Here is a 12,029-nt window from a genome sequence, read left to right on the forward strand (position 1 = left end):
ATAAAGCTTATGATGAGCGTGAACATTGAAAGGTTGAGAATGTTGCCAAGAAAGCAAAAATGGAAGTTGTCGAGATATTAAATGACTATGTTGATCCTGGTGTTGATGGCACGTCTAAGCCAAAGATGCAGCGGAAAATAGAAGGCAAAGTCATGGGGGTCTGCAGAAGAATTTCTTCGTGAAGCTAGTGGACTCAACATTGATGAATCTTCAAATTCACCAACTCTATTGGCCAGTTTGTTGAAGAAACTAAAAAAAGACGAATGTGAAGAGTGGCTCGATGCGGGTTGAGATTGAAGTTCACTCCATGAACCAGCCGTTGCTACTATTGCAGGAGAAATCGCTCAAGAAGAACATCCAGCAAAAGAACATGTTTAGATATATGTTGGTCCAAACAGTGCCTCTAATTTTGTTGTTGCACCAAATGCCTCACCCGACCAGATTCAGAAGATGACGCGGACGATAAAATGCCTCCCTCTAATAAGTTGTATCAAACAAGTTTAGATATTGGGGATGCTTCGTTCGATCACTTGCTAGACTCGAATGTGATCGAGTATTTCATCCGTCCACGAATAATGAAGATAACCAAAGTCACTCCACATCGAAGAGCCGAATCTACCTCAAGGACCTTTGGAAAAGCTTTACGACTTCTATGGTTACAATGAAGTTAGAAGGGCAAGGAAATGCAAATTCTCGTTAATCTGCTTGACAAGACCAAGGTGGATTATGAGGAACGTATTGCCCCTGTCAAAAATGGGTAATGGAGAGAAGACAGTTGCTCGAAAAAAAAGCCTTTTCAAAAGGGAAACGTTTTAATTCAACCAGATGATTTCTTGTTTCTGTGAGTCACCTCAAAAGATTGACACGTGCCCGGTGGGAACTATGCACCGCACTGCCCCGTAACCTTATCCTTTTCCCAGACCAAGCTGTCATCTTCCTCTGGATCGGGACGTCCGATCCCCTCTCTCTCCATTACCACTACGGCCTTACTCTCTTTTCTTCCTGAGCTCCTCGCCTCTCTGTCCTTGACCTATCCCACCCCCCGTCGGCGAGCTACTGCTTCTACGAGGGGTGCCGCAGCGCTGCGATGGCTGCCACTTGACGAGGAGTCGTACCTGCGAGGGGAGCAATTGTGCGCATGGTGTGGACGGCGGCGCGAGATCCCGCGGGGCTGTTGGTAGTGGCCACCGGAGCTGTAGACGACGATGGTGTCGGAGAAGGAAGAGAGGAGCACCGCAACATCGATCCCCCAAAGCTCCACAACCTCTCTGTGTTGCGTCACATCATCTTCGTCGCCGTCAGGTTGTGTCACCATATCCGCCATCGTCGTCGCATGATTCATCCCAGCACCCCGTCACCATCGCGTTCCAGTGCAGTGAAGCTTTGCCGGTGCCCGTCGGGTGCTGCGGTGGAGCTTTGACGGGACAACCGGTGTTGTGATGGAGCACGGTCGTGCGGTGGTGGAGACGCTGCAGGGAAGCGCCCGCCGACGGCCATCGGGGTGCTACGATGGAGCACCACCGTGTCGGTGTTGGCGTTGCAACGAAACATCGCCGAGATTGCGATGAAGGGACGCCGGAGCTGCAGTGAAGCGCCAACGGTTGTTCGAGCTCCGACGAGGTTGGAGTGAAGCTCCGACGAGGTTGCAGTGAAGCGTCGGGACGGTCGTTAAATCTCCAACGAGGTTGCAGTGAAGCGTCGCGGCGGTCGTCGGAAGCTCCGCCGAGGTTGCAATAAAGGGCCCGACGGTGCTGCCATGGGAGACTGCTGCGTGATGCTGCTATGGGAGCTTAGTGGTGCCTCCCGATCCTGCGGCTGGGAGCATTTGAATCGGATGGCTGTGGAGGCGACTTAATTTTGTAACAAATCAATCAACCGGTTGATTTGTAGCAGTTTCTTTTTCGAAATCCTTTCCATGAGAGGTTGATTCGCGATTTAGCCTTTCTTAGGGGAGACACTTGCAAAACTGAAATACCGAAACTGCCCTCCGCGCGCGCACCATTCCTCCGATCAGCCACTCTTTCTTCCCACACACACACACACACACACGCACACAAAGCCCACCTCCCCACGGAACCGCACCGCAACCCCTCCCAAAACCCCCACCCACTCCGCCCGTCACCCCTCTCTCGTGCTCGTCCTCCGCAGCGCGGCGTCGCCTTCCCCTCCTCCGACCTCCCCGCGGCGTCGGTGGACGGGATGTTCTACTCGCACCAGCTCCTCGCGCGGAAGGCGCCGCTCGGTCAGATATGGTGCGTCCCCTTCCCTCCCCTCCCTCCTCGCCGGCTGCCGCCCCTCGGCCCCCTCGGTCGCGGCCGCCGGCCGCCGATTGCGCCTGTCCCGCGTATTCCTGCCTGGTCCGGGGCGTCTCCGGGGGCCCCCGTTCGATACGCTCCCAATGCGGATCCTCGTCGCTTCTGACGCTCCCCTGTTCCTCTGTCCTGTCCCCTCCTCAGGATCGCCGCCACGTTCAAAGCCAAGATAAATCGGAGGCGGCTCGACAAGCTCGACATCATCAAGATCTGGTGAGCTCCCCACCCGACACGACCGATTTCTCTCTGCTTTGAGCTCGCGGTAGCCCGTTCTTGTGCGATTCTAATTCGCGTGTGCTGCCATGTGTCTGACGCTGCAGCGAGGAGATCCTGAACCCGTCGGTGCCCATGGCGCTCAGGCTCTCCGGGATCCTCATGGGTGAGCCGCCCCTCGGGGATTATTATTTCGCTGCTTTCCTCGCCGGATTTGCTCTCCCTCCTATTCGAGTATGTATGTGACGCGCGTTTGTTGCCTTTGCCTGTGTGTCTGGGTGGCGTCCGTGATGAGCAGGTGGCGTGGTGATCGTGTACAAGAAGAAGGTGAAGCTTCTCTACGGTCAGTCCATCCCTTACCCTCCCCTCGCTGCTTGCTGCACTTTCTTCTCTTGTTGTCAAAAAATTTGTTCAGATTCTCATCGTTTGCAAATTTGTGGCCTCGCAGATGATGTGTCCCGTCTTCTGGTAAACCTCCAGCTCGAGTTTATGCCCGGTTCCTCTGCGTCCTTCCTGCTTGGTAGTTTTGTGGTTGGGTTTACGCTTGTGCTGATTTCCTCCGCAGATTGAGCTCAACCAGGCATGGAAGATCAGGCCGGCCGTGGACCACACCCTGCTCCCCAAGGGCAAGGCTCAAGCCAAGTGAGTGCTCTCTCCGTCTCCATGCCCTTCCACAAGTTTCTGAATGTGTTTGCTTGGGTGGTGATAATATGGAGCCGGCTTACATTTCTCTCTGGAGATGGGGCTTTCTTTGTGTGTTTAGACCGTCTGGTGTTAGCTTATGTATTGGTGGCTGTATGTATGGACAGCTTAATTTTGTCTGTTTATGAAATAGCAATGTCAGTCTCTGCCAGCTTGCTTGCTACCAATTGGTGTGTTCTGCATTCTACTGTATTCAGTTTACAATGACATGTGATTATTTCAGATGTTTCTACAAGTTTCTGAATGTGTTTGTGTGGTGATGATGGAGAGTTGGTGTCCATTTCTCTGTGGAAATGGAATTTTCTTTCTGTGTTTATATACCGTGTGGTGTTAGTCTGATGGTTTAGATTAGAGGCTGTTGCAAGGTGCCAAAGTGGCCTTATGAACAACTTAACTTTGTGTGTTTATGAAATTTCTTAAGATGCCTAATAACACTGTCACTCTGTCAGCTTGCTTGGTAACTTTCTTTCTGTGTTTATATGCCGTGTGGTTTTAGTCTGATGGTTTAGATTGGAGGCTGTTGCAAGGTGACAAAGTGGCCGTATCAACAACTTAACTTTGTGTGTTTATGAAATTTCCTAAGATGCCTAATCACACTGTCAGTCTGTCAGCTTGCTTGGTCACTATTGGTGTGTGCTGCATTGTGCAGTGCTGATTTTGCAATGAGCAACGCACTACTTTTTCAGATGTTTTCTAGAATTTTATTGATGAGGCCATATCACTGATTGTGTGCAATATAACTGGGATGCACTGCCCTAGCCACGGGTCCATGCTGTGAAATGTAACTGGGACGCACAACCCTAGCCGTGGGTCCTTGCTGTGTGATCCTGCTGTAACTTGACTCTGTTCTTGTGTTTCTGGAGCAGCAGCTATTCATATAGATCTTCATATGATTTTGTGTCTCCTGTCTTGATATTCTGAATGCTTGATTAAATTCATGGGTTGCAACTTTGGCTAAGGGGGGTCGTTTGGGTGTTATAGCTGTTCATGCAAGGGTTCATGCGGGTATTTATGTCTCTGTATGTTGCCGAATGTTATGTATGGGTTTGTCAATTTTAATCAGCTCCAGGTTGCAGGGTGTTTTTGCCGGCCAATATGTGTGTGTATTATATGCAAGACCTTATGCATTTTATAGTTTCTCAGCCTTTTTTAATACATAGTTTGTCCATTTGTTGTCTTAACAATTTTAATAATGGGGTGGCTGGCTGGGACAGTGATATATCAGTTGGTTTTGGGCTGTTCAGTGCTGACTTATTATTTTGGTATTGGTTTCTTATTCGATATCAGTCAATCTCTTGAGAACTGGATGATCTAATTATAGCAGATCTGGGGCTGTATGGTACTTGAGAAATAATGCTATGTTCAGAGGGTATCTTTATCACCTTGGAGAACTGTTAACATATCTTAACATTCTGTCATGTTCAGAGCGCGCACTCTTGTCGCTCGTCTTTGAAAGTTTGTTAGCACTCCAAATGCGATATTTAACCTCTTGCTACTGTACCATTGCCATTGAGATATATTTGAGAGTTTGGCTCTCTTTGTTAGATCTTTCATACCAGAACACCTTCTCTCTTGCATAGACTGGGTGCAAAAGGGTTTTACGGAGAACGACATGTCTTAAGATTAAGAAAGCAGTGTGTCATCTTTACCTGAAAGTGCTGCTTCTTGCAGGTATGAAGCAGTAACACTTCCAGAGAACATGATGGATATGGAGCTGGAGCGGCCCGTGCTTTTCACAAATACTGATACTGCCAGGTTCCGGGGAATGGTAATCATTGTCATCTGTGTATTCTGGTAGTTGGAACTCTGATTAAATGCATGGATGGAATTTCCTGTCTCCTAGCTTCTGTCTGAATTGCCTGCACTCCTCTTGACTGAAATCCATGCTTGTGCAGCGCCTGGAGGATTTGGATGAACAGTATGTCAATGTCAACCTGGATGATGATGACATCTCTCGCGCCGATCGTCATCATCAAGGTATTTCTTTCTGCTCTTTTGTATTGCTCTTTGCGGGTTCTTAAGGCCTACTGATTATTAACTCTTGGTTCTTTATGATCGTATCTCAGCTGAGGCAGTCAACATTACCCTGGTTGATAATTTTGAGTCTGGCTTTGCTGAAACTGACATCTTCAATCGTTTTGAGAGGTAAGGGAGACTTAGGTTTCCCTAACTAAAAGAAAAGAAGAGTTATTCTTATTTTAGTGTACCATTCTCGTATCATCAATGTTGCGTCTTCTTTTAATTTGGCGGTGAGTACCGACATTCATTGTGCAATACTACCTTGTCACCAGATTTGACATAGCAGATGATGACACCATCTTCAATATTACTCCCGATGGACACCCAGAGGCTCCAAGTACACTAGTTCCCTCTCCACCAAGGCCGGAAGACCCTTTTCAGCAACAGCAACAGCGTGCTGCCCCATCCCCCATCCGTGAAGAACCTCAACAAGGTGAAACTAAGCACATGATTAGTATATTTGATGATGCTACAACGGGAAATGGCTTATCACATTGTAAGATTAGAAATGATCTCGGTTTAATGCTATGGACACCAATTCTCATCTCATTTCGAGTCTACAAGTCTGCAACACATTTACCATGCTATTTTGATTCAGGGAAATTCCTACCAAAACTTGTTTGAACGCATTGACTTATTCTTTGAGTTTCTTCTGGAACAGTACAAGTTTATGGTTATTTGTGTGAGCTTAAGATTTGCACTGGTGCTTAGCATATTATGTGCTATGACTATTCGGTCAAGAAGCGCTGGTTCTAAGCATATTATCTTCACTAATTATCTCCCATCGTTTTTGTAAATGGCCAATTGAATGCTGCAGGACTATATTATAGATTAAGTGGATATCAGTAGTGTAGTATTGATTGCAGCTGAATTTACTACAGATTTTTGGTAAGTTGATAACACCATTCACTCTATTTTATGACTGATCATGAGCACAACACTTACAGTATTGGATTTGCAAATAAACTGAGGTGGAACCTTTCTATTTGAAATGAATCTTGCGCGTAGCTTATTGTCCTTTGGCTAGTTCACTGGTTGCATGTTATATTAGAAGTTGTACCACTGGACCCAGTTCAGCTACTCATATACTATAGGGCAAGTATCTTCTGCAGGGGATTCATTGAAGGAGCAAGAGGAGCAGAAGACGAAGGTATGTACCATTTACCTGATGAATAGCTGGCTTTAGTTGAAACTCTTGTATGGAAAAGGAGTTTGATGTTGTTTACATGAGAATGCTTTTCGCGATACAGGAGGAACAACCAACTAAACGAGCAAAGAGGAAAGCATGCGGCAAGGGCCCCCAAGTGATCATGGATAACCAGATAATGATTCCAGGAAATATATATCAGTCATGGTTGAAGGACCCATCAAGCCTCACCTCTAAAAGGCGTCAAGTCAGGAGTGTATGTCAACTGTGTTACTGATTGGAACTACCTATTCTCTGATAATTCTGAACTCATGCATTGCACTTACCGAATTGTTGTTTTGCTGTTTACTATTTGCAGAAAATCAATCCTATTCAGGCAATTAAGATGGGCGAGCTCATGGACTTGCCCCCGTCTGCCCTAATGTGTTGCTCGGATGACTCACAAGAGATATATTACCCTCAGCAGCTTAGGCAACTCTGGAAGGAATGCACCAAAGTGAACCCCCCAAAGCCCTCATCTTCTTCAGGTCACTATAAAACTGAACTTTGTGTCACCCACCTTTTAACTCTCAAAAGTGCTAATTCCAAGCTGCACACTATTTCATACAGGAGTTAAATCATCATCATCATCACAAGAAACGCAGCCGAGAAACTCTTCGCCTCAGGTTGTTTCAGAACACATTTCTCTATTGATTTATTTTCATCAACATTTATCTCATAATTGGTTCAACTGGCAGCCTCAAGGAGATCAGAATGAAATGGGAGCTCGACCAATGGACTTCACAGATCTCATTGAAGAGATGAGAGCAAACAAGAGTGGAGGATTTGAAGGTGTTTTTGATGGTCCGCGTGGTGACTGTAGTGTTACACCTGGAAGTCCTGGTAAGTTGGAAATCTTTATTTTTTAAGTTCCTCGTTCTTTAGCCGCTTCATGACATCAACTCTGCTGTAGGGCTAAGTCGCAGGTCAGCTTCAAGCTCTGGTGGCTCTGGAAGGGGGGGATTTCTGCCATTGGGTCCAGAAATACCATTGCAATCTGGAAATGGAAGGTGACTGTCCTTGTTCTTTATAAGTTGCACAAATATTTGACTATGTGATCTTGTTGTTCTGAAAGAAGAAAAAACTCGGTGATTAAGTTAGTTTTCTGTTTGTACTGGGTTTTCCTTTTATTTCTATGCTCTGCCTAGAAACTGTTAGAGCTGTCTCCCTGATGTTGCGTTGGACATAAAGGAAAACGCCTGACCATTGATGCTAACCATCATAAGTGGCAGCTTCCTGTGGTTTTTCATTGTCTTGCTTAGTTTCTTAGTGTTAACTGTCTGAGGACTATTGAACAGGGCCAAGAGGAAGCAGCTTTCATCTGGACGAAGCTTGGGGAACCTTGATCCAATTGAAGAGGAATTCCCAATGGAGCAAGAGGGGAGGGACTTCAAGCTGAGAAGGGTTTCAGAATTTGGACCAACTCCTGGTTGGTTGCACTTCTGCCTTTCTGTCCTTACCTTAAACTATTATTTGTGGATATGAGTATTTCATCCTGTTTCCTGGGGAACATTTCTTGTTTCAGATCTTATGGAAGAAACAGAACCCACTCAAACCCCGTTCTCAAAGCAATCCAGTCCTCCCGATCACATCACTGAATCAATTCACTCGTAAGTATCTTGAGCACATTGCTGAATATAATTCCTGGGTGGCTTATGTTTGACTCGCGGAGTGCAAGTGTGTACATCGTGTGACGCTGGAATTAAATTCAATGCAGGTACCTAAAGCTCCACTTCGAGAGCGCGGATGCCCCGCTGTCCGAATCGCTAAGCCATCTAACTCATGGGATGAATACAGCACAAGCTGCCCGCCTATTCTATCAAACATGTGGTATGGAATAGTTCCTACATTGTGAATACATGGTGCAATCACTAGAGTAAATAAGAAATCAAAGATCTCACTGCACGATTTCATATAGTTGCTTTGCTGTTGAGTGATTGTTCATAATTTCCATGGACACTGACTATAATTACACATTTTGCATGACATGCTTTCTCTCATTATGCTGGGTTGTATAGCATCCTGACAAGTTAACTTAGCTGCGGTGCTAAAAGCAGGTCATATATAATATAGCTTGAAAACCGGGGAAGAAACAGAGTTTCCTTGATAGCATTGGCTAGAAGGATAACCCCTAGGATGCTGAGTGCAACTCTTTTAACCATTTTGTTTGGTCATGTCACTGGATGTAAACTGTTGTTCACTGAGGGTTTTATTTATGCTGTGCAGTCTTAGCAACGCGTGATCACATCAAGGTCACGCAGGATGAAGCATACGGGCCCATCCATATCTCAAAGGGGGCCAACATGTGATCGTCTCCCTGTTAATCTTAAACACCCGGAAGACCTGGAGCCTCTCGCACATATCGTGTTTATATATCTATCTGTAGTGTTTTAAGTCTGCACAGGAAGAAGTCTTGTAGGAAGTTGCTGCTTAGTTATGTCTCTGCTTGTGTGGTGGGAAGCAAGTGAGCGATGGTGCTGTGTTATCACGGTAGTTTTGGTCAGAGCACAGGGCAATTCTGTAAGATATGCTACGCTGAAAGAATTGACAGGCGGTGTCGGTGTAGGTTAGCTGCTTAAACTATGTTCATCAGGGGGATGTTTATGGTACCGGAGATTTGCTGGTTAGTTGCTTGTAGTTCATTATCAGGGGTGATATTTATTGTACCGGAGATTCGCTGGTTAAGTATGTTTAACATGAAGTGGCTGCTTTTCTGTATCGCAAAAATTTCGCCTGTCTTTGCATCTTTTGATTGGAATAATGTTCTTGGACCGGTGATTCTTCTACGTTCTTCAACTAGGTGCCTGGATGTCTGAAGCTGCAAGTGTACTGGATACTTACTGCTTTTTGAAACAGTTTGCAGTTGCCCGATGATGGTTCGACCTACAGCGCTTGTTTTTTTGATGCAGATCCGCTGAGACAATATTTGCATCAATGATTGCTCAATAATCAAACGCAATCTGGAGCTTCAATTCAAAATGCAGTATAAGTCCCATTTCAGACCTGATCAGGTGGTCTCTCTTTTCAGCCCGTCGGCTAGGCCCGTGACTTGGACGTTGCTGCTAACATTTAGCCATTACCCTAGAAAGGTAGGATCTGAACACGTATTACATTACAATGCTTTTTCAGTTGAAGCAATGATGTTCCTTTGAAGATGGAGCTTAGGCTTTGGAGATGCTTTCTCCAACTTGGTAGTCATGATGCCGATGCCCATTTTCTCTTGCGGTTGCCATCGCTTTATCATCTGGTTTTGCCCATCGGGAAAAAAACGGTGTGTGTTTCACCCCTCTTTACGTCATTTGATTTGAATATGTTATTGGACTAGTGATTCTTCTGCATTCCTGAAGAAGTAGGCGCCCGGATGTTCGAAGCTGAAAGCATGGTACGCTTGCTGCTGCTTCAGTTCATGCTTAATGTTGCAGTGCCTGTGCAGTGACGCGTCTTTGGCTTGATACTTTTGCTGTTGTGCTCAAGTACTGATTCAGTAGTTTTTGGATACACTAACGCGGCTTTGATGATCTAGGTACGCTCTTGATAAGATGGGCGATTGCCTGCAACATACAATATCTTTTAGGTGCCGCAAGGTGGCAGAGCTGCGTTTACCAACAAAGTTTACCAACAACGAGAGCAATCAAAGTCCCCGCACACGGCAGTTTTTCATACTCTAATGGCTGAACACTGTCGAGTTAATATGTCCATCAGGATTGCATCAGAGAAGATCACTCCTTGCTTCATCAACTAAGGCCTCGTTCGGTTACGCCCAGCCCCGCGTGGTTTTGAGTCGAATCCATGGGGGTCCACGCGGATTACCCCCGCTGGGGAATAAACCTTGCCTGACCATATTCCTTCGTTCGTTTAAGCCCCGAGTGTTCTTTCCCCGACCGAAACCTCTTCAAATTCACGCGGAACTAATCACCGTCTAGCACCCCATGGAAGGAATCCCCGGCGAAGCGCAACTCTCCTCTCTCCCATCTCTGCAGAGCGAGGCGACAAAAACGAACGCGTATTTGTAGCAATGGGTGTCTGCGGAAGGGGATAGCAGGGATTAGTGGGGATCGGGCAGGGAAGGGGTTCACCCAATCCCTGCAGGGATTGGACCCCCTAGTGGATTAAATTCATAAGAACCGAACAAGGCCTAATGAAGTTGGTAGCATCCCGTGGTGGATTTAAGCAGACATGAATGTCATGAGCCGTGTGATGTTGTGGTGAAGCGCTTGCCCCGACCCCTTCTTCTCAAGGGAGCCGAACCACGGTCGAGAATTCGGCATTCTTCCTGGCAACATTGCCAAACACTGGTGGGTGGCACCCGAATTTGCATTCATATGTACAATATGACATAGAAATTAGCTAGCATCTTGACTGGTGATGATTCTTGTAAAGGTCGGTTTTGTCAATCTTTACACCATAGTAGACTTACTATGCCCTAGTATTCCACCCAACTCATAGGATATTCTTCTCATTGTTGACGAAGGCCATAATAATGTATGTATGTAATCAGTGGTGAATCAAGTAACTTTTGACATTTCTTGTGTCTGTTGGATACTTACAGCCTTTTCAAACAAATTTGCAATCGCCCCACGACGATTCGACCTACATGCTCGCTTGTTTTTCCGTGCATCAATGATTGCCCAATAATCGAGTGGAACGAGATGCAAATCAGAAACTCCAATTCAAAGTGCAGTGCAAGTCTCATTTCAGACCTGATCAGTCAGTCTCTCTTTTCAGTCTGCCGGAACCGGAAGGAAGCCGGTGAGGCCCATGAGTTTGACATTGCCGCTAACATTTCAGCCATAACCATGTGCATGAACAAGCCCTAGCCCTAGCAAAGCTAGTATCCCGACCCACATTGCATTATACTAACACAAAGAAATGAAAACCACCATTAGTGACGGTGAGCAGAGTTGAAGCAATGATGCTCCTTTGGTGATGGAGCTTAGGCTTTAACCAACTTGCTAGTCATGATGCCGCCCATTTTCTCCTGCAGTTGCCGTCGCTTTGTCATCCGGTGCTGACTTCAAGGCGCCAAACCAGCAAGCAGGGGGGGCCTTGCCCTGAAAAACATGTGTAATCAACATGTCTAAAAAGAGCCTAAACCATCATCATCGCCTCTAATCTCCGCAATGATGGGGTGGCGATGGATCAACTCCTCCAAGGATGCACTAGCTCACTAGTTGGAGTAAGAATAAGAAATACTATCACTAATCAGTTTGGTGTGGTATATGGCATGGCATGGATGACCAGGGCTAAAGCAAAGGGTATTTTACAAATCAGTAGCTCCCCTCCTGGCCCCCTTCCTAACCTAATAGAGAAAAGCACCTTTAAATCCCCTCTACTCATGGTACTACTACTAGTGGTAGATCGTAGTCCTAAGCTGCAATGCTAGTGAAAAAGGCAATTTTAGTTTAAGATATACTCCCTCCATTCCCTTATACAAGGCCACTATGGAAAATACATTTTGCATCTATATAAGGCCACCAACAGTAATGGAGGTAACATTAATGATGTTTCCTCATACTAGCAACTTGTTTAATAATTGCATGCATGTATTCATAATGAGAGTTGGCTACTTTCTTCTCACTCATTCGTCGCATGCATGC

The 12,029-nt window shown here is 46.0% G+C and overlaps 1 protein-coding gene across 2 annotated transcripts; it reads left to right on the forward strand.

Annotated features, from left to right (window-relative positions):
* The first annotated feature begins 2,078 nt into the window (after positions 1-2,078).
* On the forward strand, positions 2,079-9,159 carry LOC123441926 (sister chromatid cohesion 1 protein 1-like). Of its 2 annotated transcripts, none has more exons than XM_045118097.1 (20): positions 2,079-2,252; positions 2,457-2,525; positions 2,633-2,691; positions 2,824-2,868; positions 2,974-2,993; positions 3,091-3,167; positions 4,899-4,995; positions 5,123-5,204; positions 5,294-5,372; positions 5,519-5,679; positions 6,341-6,396; positions 6,497-6,649; positions 6,752-6,920; positions 7,003-7,058; positions 7,131-7,275; positions 7,346-7,442; positions 7,731-7,861; positions 7,958-8,042; positions 8,150-8,262; positions 8,659-9,159. In XM_045118097.1, the coding sequence occupies exons 1-20, from the start codon at positions 2,200-2,202 to the stop codon at positions 8,739-8,741; spliced, it is 1,830 nt and encodes a 609-aa protein (XP_044974032.1). In that variant the 5' UTR covers positions 2,079-2,199; the 3' UTR covers positions 8,742-9,159. The 2 variants fall into 2 exon arrangements, with proteins under 2 accessions (XP_044974032.1, XP_044974037.1); XM_045118102.1 differs by having other exon boundaries at positions 6,359-6,396.
* The last annotated feature ends 2,870 nt before the right edge of the window (positions 9,160-12,029 follow it).

This window comes from Hordeum vulgare, chromosome 1H (assembly GCF_904849725.1).
Source record: "Hordeum vulgare subsp. vulgare chromosome 1H, MorexV3_pseudomolecules_assembly, whole genome shotgun sequence".
NCBI classification, from domain to species: Eukaryota; Viridiplantae; Streptophyta; class Magnoliopsida; order Poales; family Poaceae; genus Hordeum; species Hordeum vulgare.

Coding starts and splice junctions, on each gene's coding strand:
- LOC123441926 (XM_045118097.1), top strand. CDS start 2,200: ATGTTCTACTCGCACCAGCTCCTCGCGCGGAAGGCGCCGCTCGGTCAG. Junction 2,526..2,632: donor CTCGACATCATCAAGATCTG/GTGAGCTCCCCA, acceptor CTGACGCTGCAG/CGAGGAGATCCTGAACCCGT. Junction 3,168..4,898: donor AAGGGCAAGGCTCAAGCCAA/GTGAGTGCTCTC, acceptor TGCTTCTTGCAG/GTATGAAGCAGTAACACTTC.